This window comes from Dipodomys ordii, unplaced genomic scaffold (genome assembly GCF_000151885.1).
Source record: "Dipodomys ordii isolate 6190 unplaced genomic scaffold, Dord_2.0 Scaffold142, whole genome shotgun sequence".
Taxonomy (NCBI): domain Eukaryota; kingdom Metazoa; phylum Chordata; class Mammalia; order Rodentia; family Heteromyidae; genus Dipodomys; species Dipodomys ordii.
In genome coordinates, this window is record NW_012267358.1 from 3,868,189 (window position 1) to 3,884,099 (window position 15,911).

The following is a 15,911-nucleotide window of genomic DNA, read 5'->3' on the forward strand; positions in this document are numbered from 1 at the left end:
CCTGAACTCTGGGCCTGGGCACTGTCCCTCAGCTCTTCAGCTCAAGGCTAGCGCTCTACCACTTGAGCCACAGTGCCACTTCCGGCTTTTTTCTTTTTTCTTATGTGGTGCTGAGGAATCGAACCCAGGGCCTCAGGCATGCAAGGCAAGTGCTCTACCACTGAGCCATCTTCCCAGCCCCTCGTTCACTTTTTGAGAAAAGGTCATGTATCCTAGGCTAGCCTAGAAATTGCTTTGTAGTTCAGGCTAACTACACTCTCCATCCTCCTACCTCATCTTCCCAAGTATTGAGATTACAGGCACATACCAACATGTCTGATTCATTATCCATTTTTTTTTCCTTCCTCCTCCTTCTCTTCCTCTTCTTTACTGGTCTTGGAGCTTGAACTCAGGACCTGCATGTTGTCCCTGAGCCTCTTTGTGTTCGAGGCTAGCACTCTACCACTTGAACAATAGCTCCACTTCTGGCCTTTTCTGGGGTAGTTTATTGGAGATAAGAGTCCAGTCTCACACTTTGCCCCCCAGGCTGCCTCTGAACTGGGATCCTCAGATCTTAGCCTCCTGAGTAGCTAAGATTACAGGCTTTAGCCATTAGTTCCTGGCTTTCATTTTTCTCTATTTGCTTGTTGCCAAGGTATGTGGGGAAAACATTTTATTGTATGCTATGCTAACTTTATACACTTGATGACTGTTTAGGTAGTCTTGTTAAACTTTTAATTTTTATTTCTTAGGAAACACGAACCCTTGCGGAGATCGCCAAAGTGGAGCTGGACAACATGCCACTCCGTGGAAAACAGCTGCGTGTGCGCTTTGCCTGCCACAGTGCATCCCTTACTGTCCGAAACCTTCCTCAGTATGTGTCCAATGAGCTTTTGGAAGAAGCCTTTTCTGTGTTTGGCCAAGTGGAGAGGGCTGTAGTCATTGTGGATGACCGAGGAAGGCCCTCAGGAAAAGGCATCGTTGAGTTCTCAGGGAAGCCAGCTGCTCGGAAAGCTCTGGACAGATGCAGTGAAGGTTCCTTCCTGCTAACCACGTAAGTGAAGGAAGGATCTGAAAAACAAAGCATGGGTTCCTGAGTGAGCATCTAGTAGCGATGTTAACTATGTTCATTTAAAGCTTTTAGATATGAATTGACCTTTTCTAGTAGGGGTTTTATCCATACATACATAATACCTACAAGTGTGTAGTGTATGTATATATATATATACATATATGTATTTATGTGTATATATCATGCATGTACATAATCACCTGCAAAAAAGTTAAAAATGCATATATATAGTTTAGATACTAATTCACCTAGTAGTGTTTTTATACATGCATGCAAATCACATGTATGGTATATGTATGTATTTCTGTGTATATATTAAGTACATATTTTGTGTATATTGTGTGTAAATATACGTATATAATACATGTAGTACAAATACCTGCAAAAAAGTGAAAAACTTGGTATATTTTTTTTGTGTAGTATTGAGGTTTTAATTCAGGGCCTCACTAGGCAAGCAGTCTACCACTTAAGTTCATTATATATGTAAATTGTGGTAGTACTGGGGATTGGAACCAGGGCCTCGTGCTTGTTAGGCAAGCACTTATTCCTTTATTTATTTATTTACTTTTTTGTCGGTCATGGGGCTTGAACTCCAGGCCTGGGTGCTGTCTCTCAGCTCTTTAGCTCAAGGCAAGCACTCTACCACTTGAGCCACAGAACCACTTCCAGTTTTCTGAGTGGTTTATTGGAGATAAAAGTCTCACGGAGTTTCCTGCCCAGGCTGGCTTTGAACAGTGATCCTCAGAACTCAGCCTTCTGAGTAGCTAGGATTACAGGCATGAGCTACTGACACCAGGCTCCTTTTGTTCTTAATTTGTTTTTTGTTTGTTTGGTTTTTGTTTTGTCGGTCATGGGACTTGAACGCTAGGCCTGAGTGCTGTCTCTCTGCTCTTTAGCTCAAGGCTAGCGCCCTACCACTTGAGCCATGCGCCACTTCCAGCTTTTTTCTTTTTGCTTATGTGGTGCTGAGGAATCAAACCCAGGGCTTCAGGCATGCAAGGCAAGCGCTCTACCACTGAGCCACCTTCCCAGCCCTGTTCTTATTTGGGTTTTAAGATAGGGTAGGGTCTAAGTTTGCCTGGACTGGTTTCAAACTTTGAAAGGCTAAGATGAGACATCTGAAGCCTGACCCCATCCTGTTAGCCCCAAATTCACAATAGTGCCATTAAAAGGACTTGGTTACTTCAGGTCAGGTGTAAAGAACCCTGGGAATATGCTCAGTTGCCCAGTGGTGAAACTTATTAGGTCATTGCACCATGACAGGTGTCAGGAGGCTGCCTAGTGTTGTATGATTACCACTTAACTTCCTTCTTTCATCCAGATTTCCTCGGCCTGTGACTGTGGAACCCATGGACCAGTTAGATGATGAAGAGGGGCTTCCAGAAAAGTTGGTTATAAAAAACCAACAATTTCACAAGTATGTGGTCCTGTTAGTTGTCACCCTATTCTTTTTTTTTATTTCAGTTGTGGATCTTGAACTCTGGGCCTGGGCACTGTCCCTGAGCTCTTCAGCTCAAAGTGAGTGTTCTACCTATTGAGCCACAGCACCACTTCTGGTTTTTTGGTGGTTAATTGGAAATAAGAGTCTCATGGACTTTTCTTCTTGGGCTGGCTTTGAACCACAGTTCTCAGATCTCAGCCTCCTGAGTAGCTGTCATCCTATTCTTGAGGAACCTTCTAAAAGGGTTGTGTAAACAAAGGAAAAGCACAGTCTTTATTATATATATATGGATGCAGTAATCTTGGGAATGTAATCTATAGGGAGCGAGAGCAGCCACCCAGATTTGCACAGCCTGGCTCCTTTGAGTATGAGTATGCCATGCGCTGGAAGGCACTCATTGAAATGGAGAAGCAGCAGCAGGACCAAGTAGATCGTAACATCAAGGAGGCTCGTGAGAAGCTGGAGATGGAGATGGAAGCAGCTCGTCATGAGCACCAGGTCATGCTAATGAGGCAGGGTATGTATAGGCCAGTAAGTCTGAAAACTTTGAAAAAAAAAAACAAATGGCTTTTATTCAGGAATTTATTTGTATCCCTCAGTAAAGAGAGACTTAATCCTCTGCTTTAAGTCTGTGAACTATCTTGTTGAGGACATGATGGGTTTGACTTCCTTTTTGGAATCTGGGCACTTTGGATGGGTATTCAAATTATGTCCTGTCTTTTTGTTTTGTCATGGGACTTGAACTCAGGGCCTGGGCTCTGTCCCTGAGCTCTTTTGCTCCTGGGTAGTGCTTTACACTTTGAGCCATAGCCTCACTTGCCATTTTCTCATGGTTAGAGATAAGAATCACAGACCTGCCTACTCAGGCTGTGTTTGAGAACCATGCCTCCTGAGTAGCTAGAATTACAGACATGGGCCACCAGCACTCAGCTGTTTTTTGTTTTTTTTCTTAAATCCTTGTTAAGGAAATAATATTCTGGACCTGTTGTTTGTAGATTTGATGAGGCGTCAGGAAGAACTTCGGAGAATGGAAGAGCTGCATAACCAAGAAGTTCAAAAACGAAAGCAGCTGGAGCTCAGGTAACTTTTTTTTTTAGCCCTTTTTTTCTGATAGCTGTAAAAGATTAGGAAACCTCACTCTTGGCTTCCTACAACCTTGCTACCTCATACATTGTAAATATATTGGCAAATAATTTGTGGATGCTTCTCAAGTTTAGCTGCCTGTGATCCTAGGACTTAACCTGGGACTCCACTAAAGAGCAAGGAGCCTACTGCTGGTCTCCTGCCACTCCTTTGGGGGTTGCCTTAATTCTGGTGAGCTGTGATAGTTTTCAGTAGGCTCACCTTAGCTTGGACTCGTATAAAGGTAACGTGTTCAAGTTCTGGAATGCCTCTATCTTAAAATATCTTGGTGACTGTATAGGCAGGAGGAGGAGCGCAGGCGCCGTGAGGAAGAAATGCGGCGACAACAAGAAGAAATGATGCGGCGACAGCAGGAAGGATTCAAGGGAACCTTCCCTGATGCGGTATATCTCTCACGTGCCCATGATGTACCAAGCTGGTTGTGATTTGATGAGCCCACCATGGAATGTTTGTTAGGATGCCAAGTTATGACCAGTTTTTCTATGCTCTAAAGTTACCTTTAAAAAAAAAGAGTTCATAGGAAGGAGAGGTAAGGTTTGAAGAGGAATTCTGCCTCCCAGGAAATTTAGGATGGAAATTTTATACTCTGTGACAATCAAGTGTAGCCCACTTGGTTAGGGCACTGCTGTCCTTGCAGTTGTAAGAGTTCGAGCTCTGGAAGAAGACAACTTTCTTTTTCTGTTCCTAATGGGAAACATTGGAACATTCAGGTCAGCTCTGTGACCTAAACTCAGTGTACAACTCACAAGGAGCTTTAGTGTTCCTCAGCTTGCTCTCAGTGCTCTTGGGGTATGTGACCAATGTTAATGTCCCTTAGTGTGTGGTCCTCAGTGGATTGTGGTAGAATACATTGCTGTCTTGGACTGTCTTGAGTATATTTTGTTTTTCAGAGAGAGCAAGAGATACGAATGGGCCAGATGGCTATGGGAGGTAAGGACTTAGGTTTCCTTTTTTGTCACTATAGTGAACTATGTAGCTTCTATCCAAATTTAAAGGGCTGACATTTCCAGGAACATTATTTGGGCAGTGGGTATGAGATAACGTAGCCAACAAGTCTTATTGAGTTCTTTTCCTTTTGTATAGAAAGAAATGGGCAGTCTCCCCTGGACTGATCATGTTCCTCTGCTTTAGGTGCTATGGGCATAAACAATAGAGGCGCCTTGCCCCCTGCTCCTGTGCCAGCTGGTACCCCAGCTCCTCCAGGACCTGCCACTATGATGCCAGATGGAACCTTGGGACTGGTAATAAGCTGCAGGAGACTGGTAATAAACTAAGTGACTAGTAGGAGGAGAAAGGACTTTTTCTTTATAGCATCTGTATTTATCTACTTCAGTTTTACTACAGATGTCAGTTTTAGGACTACTAAAATATAACTTTAAGAGTGTGGGTGGGTGTGTTGGTACTGGGGCTTGAACTCAGGGCTCTATGTTCTTGCTTGGCTCTTTAGCTCAAGACTGGCACTCTACCACTTGAGCCACACAGCTCCACTTCCAGCTTGTTGGTGGTTAATTGGAGATAAGTATCTTATGGACTTTCTTGTCCCAGATGGCTTCGAACCTTGGTCCTCAGATCTCAACCTCCTGAGTAGCTAAGATTGTAGACATGAACCATTTGTTCCCAGCTATGCTCTTTAGTTTTGAAAATGTTTTTCTTTTTGTTTAGCAGTGCTGGGACTTGTACTTGTTAGGCTCTCTACCATGTGAACCATGACTTTGACCTATTTTTAATCTTGAGCAAATTCAATAACTATACTTCTTTTTGTGTCAGTCCTGGGGCTTGGAACTCAGGGACCTGGTCAGCATCCTGAGTAACTAGGATTACAGGCATGAGCCACTGGCACCCAGCTCAAATGTTACTTTTTTTTGGTACCAGTACTGGTGCTTGAATCCAGGGCCTGGTTTGTTGTCCCTGACCATTTTGCCAAAGGCTAGTGCCTAGTGCTCTACCGCTTAAGCCATAGCTCCACTTCTGGCTTCTTTATCCTGGAAATCATAGTCTCTCAAAGTTTCCTGCCCAGTTTGGCTTTGGACCACAATCCTCAGATCTTACCCTTTGAGTAGCTAGGATTGCAGGTGTGAGCCACTGGCTCAATTTATACTTTTCATTTTGGATTTAAGCAACTACTAGTTGCTGCCATGGGTAAGCCACTTTTTTTTCCAGCTAGTCCTGGGGCTTTTGCACAAGTTTAGCACTCTACCACTTGAACCACAACACCACTTTTGGCTTTTTGTTAGTCATGGGGTTTGTGCTCTGGGCCTGAGCACTATCCCTCAGCACTTTAGCTCAAGGCTAGCGTGCTACCACTTGAGGCACAGCACCATTTCCGGTTTTCTAGTGGTTTATTGGAGATGAGTTTCATAGACTTTCCTGCCCAGGCTGGTTTTGAACCTCAGATCTCAGCCTCCTGAATAGCTAGGATTACAGGTGAGAGCCACTGATGCCTGGCATTCTGGCTTTTTGTTGTTGTTGTTGTTGTTTATGTGGTACTGAGTAATTGAACCCAGGGCTTCATGCATGCTGGCAAGCACTCTACCACTAAGTCACATTCCCAGCCAAACCAGTTTTTTTTTAAGGGAGTTGGTTAAGGTTAGGCAATATCACATAAATCGCATGTTAATCAAAGGCTTCATAGCTCATAGGTCCAGGTTGTATTGCTTCTAGTAAGAAAAGGAATCGTAACAATCTGAATAGGCTTCAGTTTCCTGAGAATGGTGGCCTCTAGTTGCTTAGTACAGGAAAAAGAACTTGGATACAAATTATTCAGCTTAGGTATTTAATATGTGAAACTGTTTAGTAGTCAGGAGTGTAGATTAAAAATTAAAGCTAAGCCGGGCGCTGGTGGCTCACGCCTGTAATCCTAGCTACTCAGGAGGCTGAGATCTGAGGATCGCAGTTCAAAGCCAGCCCGGGCAGAAAACTCCGAGAGACTCTTATCTCCAATAAACCACTAGAAAACCAGAAGTGGTGCTGTGGCTCAAGTGGTAGAGCGCTCTCCTTGAGCTGAAGAGTTCAGGGAGAACGCCCAAGCCCAGAGTTCAAGCTCCACGACCAACCAAAAAAACAAAAAAAAAAGTTAAAGCTATTGGGAGAGAGCATGGGAAAAGATGACACTTTCCAAGAAGAAATAAGAGTCATTACCTGACTTTTGTAACTACTCCCTGTGTACATCACCTTTATAACAATAAATTGCTTTTTTAAGCTAGAGGGCTGGGATGTAGTGACAAGGCACTTGGGTCACAAATGCAATGTCCTAGGTTCAATCGCTAGTACCAAAAAGAAAAGACAAAAATAGATACAATTTTAAAACACATAAAACATAGAAGCCAGGCACCAAATGCTCATCCACCTATAATCCTATGTACTTAAGAGACTGAGATCTGAGAATCTTGGTTCTAAGCCAGCTTATTCAAAAAAGTGTGATCTCTATCTCCAGTTAACCACCAAAAAGTCAGAAGTAGGGATGTGGCTCAAATGGTAGAGTTCCAACCTTGAGCAAAAAAGCTAAAGGACAGCATGTAGGCCCTGAGTTCAATACCCAGCACTGCTCCCTCACCCCCCCCAAAAAAATATAAAGGTAGAATGATTAAGTGGGCTCCTAATTCATATAAGCTGCTTCTGTGGTTCATCTAGTAAGAAGAGTTTTTTGTTGTTTTTTTTTTTTAATTTTTTTTCTTTTTTGGTCCTGGGGATTGAACCCGGGACACCTTGCATTTGCAAGGCAAGTGCTTTGCCACTGAGCTCCATCCCAGCCCTGTTTGGGTTTTTTTAATGTGTTTTTTTTGTCTTTTCTCTTTTTCACTAGTGTTCTTGCTTTGTTTTGGTAGTACTAGGGTTTGAGCTCATGCTTTCCAGGCAGATGCACTACCACTTGAATCTACCCCCAGTTTTTGCACTAGCATTTTGAGCTGACTTAGGTACCATATCCATAGCATCTGGAGCATTGAGTAGTTGAATGGAAATGGACCCTAATGGAGAGACTTGTCTGTATAAGTGAATGGAATTTTTAGGGCATAGGTTCTATTGTAATGTTGTTCTCTTTTTCTTTTTTAAGACCCCTCCAACAACTGAACGCTTTGGCCAGGCTGCTACAATGGAAGGAATTGGGGCAATTGGTGGAACTCCTCCTGCATTCAACCGTGCAGCTCCTGGAGCTGAATTTGCTCCAAACAAACGTCGCCGATACTAATAAAATTTGCAGTGTCTAGTTTCCCAAAACCCTTAAAAGAAGGACCCTTTTTGGACTAGCCAGAATTCTACCCTGGAAAAGTGTTAGGGATTATCCCAATAGATAGGTCTTTCCTGCCTGTGTTACTCTGGAGAGTTTACTTGGAGGCCGAGGGCAAGGGAGGGGGTGATAGTTAACCAGTCAGCTCTGTGTGGGTGTGGTATATTGTTAAATCAATCATGTGATGCATTCCTGAAGTCTCCGTGTAATTGTTGGGGTCTGGGGAAACTGTAACAAACTGGATCATTAGCCCTGATAATCTTGATCATTCCACACTTTTTTTGGGTCAATAATGTTTTATTTGTTCTCAACCCTACAACTCTTCAACCCAGAGACACTGCCACATATACCACAAAAACCAAACTTCCCCCAATGACCTAGCCTCATTTCTCCATTCACTCCCAGGTGAGAATTCAGGCAAATGTCCAGAGGTCACAGACTGCATATGTACGGTTTTGTTATAGCCCATATATCACCCCTTCATGTCCTAAGGAAGACATTTTCTCTTAGAGATTTTCATTTTAGCATATCTTAAAAAAAGCAAACTTGTGTTAACTTGGCTCCATCTTTTTCTTGGGTAAGGACAACCCAGGAATTACCTTCTTGTGTCCATGTTGACCTTCACAGCTTTTCTTGATAGGCCTAGAATAAACATGGGAACAGGGTTGCTGTATGCTGATGGTCTGACAGTAGCTCTTAGCCTTGCCTATCTTAGGTAGTTAACGCTGTGCATTTTTTTTTATTGGTGTATTATGTTTGATTGTCCCTAATACCTGAAAATTTGGAGTTTTTCTGAGAAATGGATCAATGATGCAGCATCAACTTATTAAAATACATTTTAAGCCTTTTAATTTTCTGTGCTATTTTTGAAGGGGAAGGGAGGGCGGGGAGTATCTTGGGAGATGAGCAGAAGGCTCTGTAAGGATAAAGCCTTTGACTTTGAAATATTAGTCATCCATCCAGGAAAATATGGGGAGGAGGTAGGATGAGATGCAAGGATCAGTGCTCTTGGTGCTATGTGGAAGTAATGACCATGGCAGTATAGCTGCTCCCCTGAGAGGAATAAATGAATTGGAAGAGTTGAGGTACCCTCATCTAGTTGGGAGAGGTGGTCTCAACTGGTTTATCTGAGCAGCTGTTGATATGTCAGAGGCTTGGAATTGGCAGCATCTAAAACTGTCTCAGCAGTGGTTCGCTGACCTCACCCAAGTTCCAAGCACTACTCTGCCTGATCCTTTTTTCCTGAGCCTCAAAGCTAAAATGCTCCAGAGCTCTTTCCTATTGGCTGAGAAGGCCAATTGAAGTTCCCTTGCCCATGTTAGGAGGTGTACGCCTCCTGAACTAAAGATAGAAACAGCTGGCCCTTCCAGGCAGCTAAAAGCCTCCAGACAGAGGTGTTCCCCACTCTGCAGCCAGACTCCTTGAAATACCCTTTCAGTAATTCTACCAACGCCTCCATGTCTCTACTCTGCCATAACAAAGGCTGTGGGCAACATTTTGATCCTAATACCAACCTTCCTGGTGAGTAAATCATCCTGACCTGGCCAGGGGTTCTGGGTGTTTAGCTGTAGGACTTGTCAAAGAAATGGGATTTCTTTTTTTTAAGTCTTTATTTGGTATAATTTTGATTCAAGTGTCAAGCTTTGTTGGTTTATTGCCTTATATGAAAAGAAACCATAAACATGAACCTGGAGAAAAGGTGACAAGTGACATTTGGTATAGTGGTCTTCGATCTGGTATCCACAGATTCCTGTTGCTATCACCCTGGGGTCCCAATATTCCACGATGCACTTAAGGTGAGGAGTAGGTAATGGGGGATAGCATGAGCATGTCCCAAAGGAAATACACATTTTTAGCTGACCTGGGTCTCTTGTTAAATAGGGTTGGTCATGCTGCCGAAAGCGAACTGTAGATTTCTCAGAGTTCTTAAACATCAAGGTAAATCCTTCCTTGGGTTCTACTCCCAATAGAAGAATTCTATTTCTTTGTTGTTTTCATTTTCTTTTTGTCTTGTTTATCTGTCTTTGCGACGGTGAGGGGAGGCACAGAAATGGAGGGACAAAGGGTGAACAAATGTAGCAGTGGCACCCAATAGACACTTGAAAATGAAGTATACAACTTGTGAGTGGGGAAGGGAGGTAAAAACGGAATGAGTGAGGAAAGGAGTGACATTGTCCAAAAAGAATGTACTCATTGCCTGGCTTACGTAACTGTAACCCCTCTATATCACCTTTATAGTGACAATAAAAAACATTAATTTAAAAGTAAAGAATTCTATTTCTAATCCTTATTTCCTTATCTGTACCAGGGCTGTACTATGGGACCACACTGTGCTGAGAAGTTTGCTGAGACCCCTCAGCCTGAAGACCCTGCTACAAGTTCACTTCTGGAGCAAAAACCTCTGAACACAATTCAAAAGTCAGCAGAAACCTTACAACGAGAAAGGCCTAAGTAATCAGAAGGCCCGAGTTTGTGCTATATTCATGCAGCTTCCTAGAAGTGACTAATGAATCACTGGGGTCAAAGACCTGTGTCAGGTTTTAGATGGTACAATATATTCTGTGCCTTAGAGGAAATCTGTCGGAAATGACCTTTACTCTTAAGGCAGTACGTGAGAGATGGGCTAGATACCTTGAGTCTATGAAATAAGTTGATACCCCCTTAAAATACATATTTAGTATGTAGTGAAAGTGAGATTAAGAATTACTTGATTCTTTTTGTGAAAAGGTCTTACAGTGTAGCCCAATCTGACTTGGAATTCATAATCCTCTCTCAGCCTCGTGAGGGCTGGGATTAGAGGTGTGCATATAACACTATACCTGGCTGAGAATTGAGTTTTTTTTTATTATTTCTAAAAAAGACTTTAAAGAAAAGTGGCTAGTGCTTCTAATTCTAGCTACTTAGAAGGATAAAAGTCTGGAAGATTATGGTTTAAAGCCAGTCCAGGAAGAAAAGTCTGAGAGAATTCTATCTCCAGAATAGCCAGCGATAAAGCAAGATAGAAAGTGGCTCAAGTGATGAGAGTGGCAGTTCAGCAAGCTCAAGACCCTTGAGTTCAATTCTTAATATTGGCAGGGAAAATAAAAATATGAGTAGATAGGGAGCTAAAGAGAATGAATTTTTTGTGTGTATGTGCTAATCCTAGGATTTGAATTCAGAGCTTCGGTGCTATCTCAGCTATTTTTTTTGCGGGGGGCGGGGGGGTCCAGTCGTGGGGCCTGAACTCTGGGCCTGGGCGCTGTCCCTCAGCTCTTCAGCTCAAGGCTAGCGCTCTACCACTTGAGCCACAGCGCCACTTCCGGCTTTTTTCTTTTTGTTTATGTGGTGCTGAGGAATTGAACCCAGGGCCTCAGGCATGCAAGGCAAGCGCTCTACCACTGAGCTACCTTCCCAGCCCCCATATTTTTAAAGATAGTGCTCTATCATTTGAGCCACTGATCCAGTTCTGGCTTTTTTTTTTGGTCATTGTTGGTTAAGTAAAGATAAAAGTATCCTAGACATTCCTAGTCTGGCTGGCTCCAACCTCCAATACACCAGCACCCTGCTGAGAAAATGAATTTTGTGAGGATATGAGCAACAGTTCCATGATTAGACAGGAAGATAAAATGATGTAGTTCTAGAGAAACAGATTGAAAGCAACTGGAAGGCTTAGGGATTTCCCTTGGGTTTGGGTATTTCACAGATGTTCACAGAGATGAAAATTGGCAAAGAGATTACTACTCAACTTGTCCAACTATGACCCATTTTTCCCAGACTTCTTTGCGTCCACTACCAAGGGCAGGAACACTAGAGTTGGCAATCGTGATTAATGGATCAGAACTGAATGACGTGCCTATACCCCTAGGTCAGAGTTGCCTCCAAAACTGCTACCACTAAATATATCTCAAGCCCTGGAAATGGCATTGGAACAAAAAGAACTAGACCAGAAACCTGGGGCAGGTAGGTGGATCTTAAAAGAGAGGCCTCACAGTCTGGGATTTAGTGGAAATTGCAATTAAGGGAAGTAGGTAGGCTTCTGACTCTTGTTTCCCTTTCCCAGGACTTGACAGTAGTCTGATTCGGACTGGTTCGAGCTGCCAAAACCCAGGATGTGATGCTGTAAGACTTTTCAGAGGGGACGGAAAGCTCAAGCATGGGGCTGAGGGATAACAATGGCTAAGAAAAAACTGTAGGTGTAAACTTGAATGCAGTATACTATAGAATGCACTGATTGTTTTCTTGGTTCTCCTTTATCCTTGTTAGGTTTACCAAGGCCCTGAGAATGATGCTACTCCATGTACCTACCACCCAGGAGCACCTCGATTCCATGAGGGGTGAGGGAGGGGAGAGGAAAGTGTTCGGTGGTCTTGAGATGGATTTTTCCCAATGAAGAGTAGGGTGCTGGCCAGGCACCACTGGCTCACACCTGTGATTCTAGTTACTCAGGAGGCTGAGATCTGAGGATCGCAGTTCAAAGCCAGCCTGGGCAGTAATGTCCGTGAGACTCTGATCTCCAATTAACCACCAGAAAACCAGATGTGGCACTGTGGCTTAAGTGGTAGAGCACTAGCCTTGATCTGAAGAGCTCAGGGACAGTGCCCAGGCCTCAAAGAGTAGGGTGCTGGTGGTTGAACCTGTAATTCTAGCTACTTGGGAAGCTGAGATCTGAGGATTGAAGTTCTAAGCCCACCTGGGCAGCAAAGTCCATGAGACTCTTGTTTTGTTTTGTTTTTTGGTCGTTCCTGGGGCTTGAACTCTGGGCCTAGGTGCTGGGCCCTCAGCTCTTCAGCTCAAGGCTAGCACTCTACTACTTGAGCCACAAAGCCACTTCTGGTTTTCTGAAGGGTTTATTGGAGATCAGAATCTCATGGACTTTCCTGCCCAGGGTGACTTTGAACCTCAGTCCTTAGATCTCAGCCTCCTGAGTAGTTAGGATTATAGGTGTGAGCCTCCAGCATCCCGCTTATCCATGAGATTCTTAGCTCCAATTAACCAGCAAAAGGCTGGAAGTAGAGCTGTGGCTCAATTGGTAGAGGACCAGCCTTGAATAGGAAAAGCTCAGGGACAGTTCCGAGGGCTTGAGTTCAAGATGCAAGACTAGTACCAAAAAAAGTAGGAGATTGTTGAGTGGTGGGGGATTTTGTTGAATTATCTTTTTACCTCAGGATGAAGTCTTGGAGCTGTTGTGGCATCCAGACCCTGGATTTTGGGGCATTTTTGGCTCAGCCGGGATGCAGAGTTGGTAGACATGACTGGGGGAAGCAGGTAAGCTGCAACTTTCTGAACTCTTCATTAGAAACTTTTCTCTGTACCTCATTGTCAAGCTCCCTATCTGTTTCCTTTATTATGAATGAAATAAGATTCTGCTCCTATTCCTCGATAGTCTAGAGACCTTGTAACATGAAATATTGTGAATGTCTCTGAGACACTGCAGGTCTTCTCTACATACTCCATGAAATTCTGGAGTTGAGTTCGTTGTTTTTTTGTCCGTAGTGGGGCTTGAACTCTGGGACTGAGCACTGTCCCTCAGCTCTTCAGCTTAAGGCCTAGCACTCTACCATTTCAGCCACAGCACCATTTCCGGTTTTCTAGTGGTTAATTGCAGATAAGAACCTCATGGAGTTTCCTGCCTGGGCTGGTTTTGAACCGTGATCCTCAGATCTCAGCCTCCTGAGTGGCTAGGATTACATGAGTGAGACCAGCTCCCGGTTCAGGAGTTGAGTTTTAACCATCTGCATTTTACATCTCTTTAGCTGCCAGCATCTTGCCGGCATGATTGGCATCAGACAGATTCCTTAGTAGTGGTGACTGTATATGGCCAGATTCCACTTCCTGCATTCAACTGGGTGAAGGCTAGTCAAACTGAGGTGAGGAATGATTTGCTATAGGGTGGGGAGCATAGTGATAGTTGGGTAGCGCTCTACCACTTGAGCCACAGCGCCACTTCCGGCTTTTTTCTTTTTGCTTATGTGGTGCTGAGGAAATGAACCCAGGGCCTCATGCATGCAGGGCAAGCACTCTACCACTGAGCCACCTTCCCAGCCCTCTACTTCAGTTTTTTTGTGCTATTCTTGGGGCTTGAATTCAGGGCCTGGGCAATGTTCCTGAGGGTTTTTGCTCATCTAGTGCTCTACCTCTTGAGCCACAGGTCCATTCTGGCTTTTGTGGTTGTTAATTGGAAATTAGAGTCTCACAGACTTTCCACCTGGGCTGGCTTCAAACTGATCCCCAAAATTTAGCCTTTTGAATACCTAGGATTATAGGTGTGATCCATTGGCACCCAGTTTGTATGATGTGTTCTGACCTTGTATTGCTATTATTTCGTGATTTTTTTTCCCCTCTTAGCTTCATGTCCACCTTGTCTTTGACGGTAACCGCGTGTTCCAAGCAGAGATGAAGCTCTGGGGGGTAAGTCAAAAAGGAACAGAGGATGGGGAGGCAGATGGGGGCAAAGAAGGGCCAGACTGGAGTGATTAGAGAGTGTCCTGACAGAAAGACTTGTACTGGCAAAGTGGAGGTTTTCTGTTCATTTACTTTTATATTCCATTCTTTCTCCTCTGCTGTCTTCCTTCTCCTCCCTCCCCCCCGCCCTTTTCCTTCTTTCCCTCTCTCCTCTTTTTGGCTTTCTTTTTTTTATTTTCCTCTCTTTCATCACTATTCCTTCAACCCCTATTCCTTCGATGTCCTTATTCTGTGTTTCTTCTTTGTTCCTCTCTTTCCCTCTTCAGGTCATTAATGTGGAGCAGAGCTCTGTCTCCTTGATGCCATCTCGGGTTGAAATCTCCCTGGTCAAGGCTGACCCAGGATCCTGGGCCCAGCTGGAGCACCCTGATGCGCTAGCTGAGAAGGCTAGAACAGGAGTTGTCTTAGAGATGGATGAGGAAGAATCTGAGGATTCAGATGATGATCTGAGCTGGACGGAGGAGGAGGAGGAAGAGGAGGAAGAGGAAGCCATGGGAGAATAATAACACCAGACAGTTAAGTGTTTAGACAGGACCTCAGTGACTCCATTAGATTCTCAGAGACCAGTATAAAGTTGACCATGTGGTGTCATTGAGCAGCAGAAGGCTGAAGGCAGGAAGAACTGTTCAAACCATGCTGTTTTGTCCCTTAAATAAATTATGTATTCTGCAGCTTCACACAGTGTCATTCTCTCACCTAATATGTATCATGATATTCATTCCCCCAACTTCTCTGTATGTTTGACACACATATGGAAAACAAGTACCTACACATTCATTTGATTCTTCACGCTACCAAGTATTTCTTGAGCCTTGCCTATGTGTCCAGCTATGTGTCAGGTGTTTCTAAGAAACAAAAGACTTACTCATCCATCCTGCTCAAGAAAATAAGTTGGATACGTCAAAGCTAGTCTACATGGAATAATAATAAACCTTTTCCCATAGTGTACTACAATGAACAGTATACTTTTTTTCATTACTTTTTTGAAGGCAGCATTAGCTCTGTGTGTGTGTGTGTGTGTGTGTGTGTGTGTGTGTGTGTGTGTGTGTGTGTGTGTGTGTGTGTGTGTGTGTGTATTGGGGCTTGAACTCAGGGTTTCAAGCTCTTACTAAGCTTTCTTGCTCATGGTTGGTGTTCTACCATTTAAGCCTCACCCCCAGTTACATTTTTAACTGGTTAATTGGAGATAAGAGTCTCTTAGATCTAGGTACTGTTTGTTCATGCCTATGAGGAGGCTGATATCTGGTGCTCGTCCTTGGGCTTGAACTCAGGGCCTGAGTGCTGTCATTGAGGTTTTTGTGCTCAAGGATACTGCTCTACCACTTTGAGCCTGGTGCCATTTCCAGCTTTTGGTACTTAGAGATAAGAGTCTCACAGACTTGCCTGTCCAGTTTGGCTTTTAACCACAGTCCTTAAATCTCAGCCTCTGAGTAGCTAGAATTAGAGGCATGAGCCATTGATGCCTAGCTGCAATACTCTTAATCTCCAGTTAACCACCAATAAGCCAGAAGCAAAGTTGTGGCTCAAATGGTAGAGGGCTAACCTTGAACAAAAAAGCCTAGGAACAATGGCCAGGCCCTGAGTATAAGCTCTAGGACTGACATGAAAAA

At 43.7% G+C, this 15,911-nt stretch overlaps 2 protein-coding genes across 5 annotated transcripts in view; both read left to right on the top strand.

Annotated features, from left to right (window-relative positions):
• Window positions 1–8,711, top strand: part of Nono (non-POU domain containing, octamer-binding) — a 48,622-nt gene extending 39,911 nt beyond the window's left edge. Inside the window, exons 5-12 of one of the 2 annotated variants that reach the window (XM_013031658.1) lie at window positions 732–1,033; window positions 2,373–2,468; window positions 2,813–3,009; window positions 3,488–3,572; window positions 3,916–4,018; window positions 4,526–4,565; window positions 4,767–4,897; window positions 7,687–8,711. In XM_013031658.1, the coding sequence (XP_012887112.1) occupies window positions 732–1,033; window positions 2,373–2,468; window positions 2,813–3,009; window positions 3,488–3,572; window positions 3,916–4,018; window positions 4,526–4,565; window positions 4,767–4,897; window positions 7,687–7,821 (1,089 nt within the window). In that variant the 3' untranslated portion in view covers window positions 7,822–8,711. The remainder of the gene's footprint in view (window positions 1–731; window positions 1,034–2,372; window positions 2,469–2,812; window positions 3,010–3,487; window positions 3,573–3,915; window positions 4,019–4,525; window positions 4,566–4,766; window positions 4,898–7,686) is intronic. The other variant, XM_013031659.1, reaches the window with a different exon arrangement.
• Window positions 8,712–8,765: 54 nt separating this feature from the next.
• On the top strand, window positions 8,766–14,978 carry Itgb1bp2 (integrin beta 1 binding protein (melusin) 2). Of its 3 annotated transcripts, none has more exons than XM_013031634.1 (10): window positions 8,766–9,656; window positions 9,742–9,798; window positions 10,169–10,311; window positions 11,705–11,799; window positions 11,900–11,958; window positions 12,103–12,173; window positions 13,005–13,104; window positions 13,593–13,706; window positions 14,185–14,247; window positions 14,568–14,978. In XM_013031634.1, the coding sequence occupies exons 3-10, from the start codon at window positions 10,178–10,180 to the stop codon at window positions 14,802–14,804; spliced, it is 873 nt and encodes a 290-aa protein (XP_012887088.1). In that variant the 5' UTR covers window positions 8,766–9,656; window positions 9,742–9,798; window positions 10,169–10,177; the 3' UTR covers window positions 14,805–14,978. The 3 variants fall into 3 exon arrangements, with proteins under 3 accessions (XP_012887088.1, XP_012887089.1, XP_012887090.1); XM_013031635.1 differs by having other exon boundaries at window positions 10,169–10,278; XM_013031636.1 differs by lacking the exons at window positions 8,766–9,656; window positions 9,742–9,798 and having other exon boundaries at window positions 10,284–10,311; window positions 11,614–11,799.
• The last annotated feature ends 933 nt before the right edge of the window (window positions 14,979–15,911 follow it).

Bases quoted from the DNA above. Each gene is read 5' to 3' on its own strand.
- Itgb1bp2 (XM_013031634.1), top strand. From the start codon at position 10,178: ATGGGACCACACTGTGCTGAGAAGTTTGCTGAGACCCCTCAGCCTGAA. The intron at 13,105-13,592 runs GTAAGCTGCAAC...ACATCTCTTTAG, and splicing joins GACATGACTGGGGGAAGCAG to CTGCCAGCATCTTGCCGGCA. The intron at 13,707-14,184 runs GTGAGGAATGAT...TTCCCCTCTTAG, and splicing joins TGAAGGCTAGTCAAACTGAG to CTTCATGTCCACCTTGTCTT.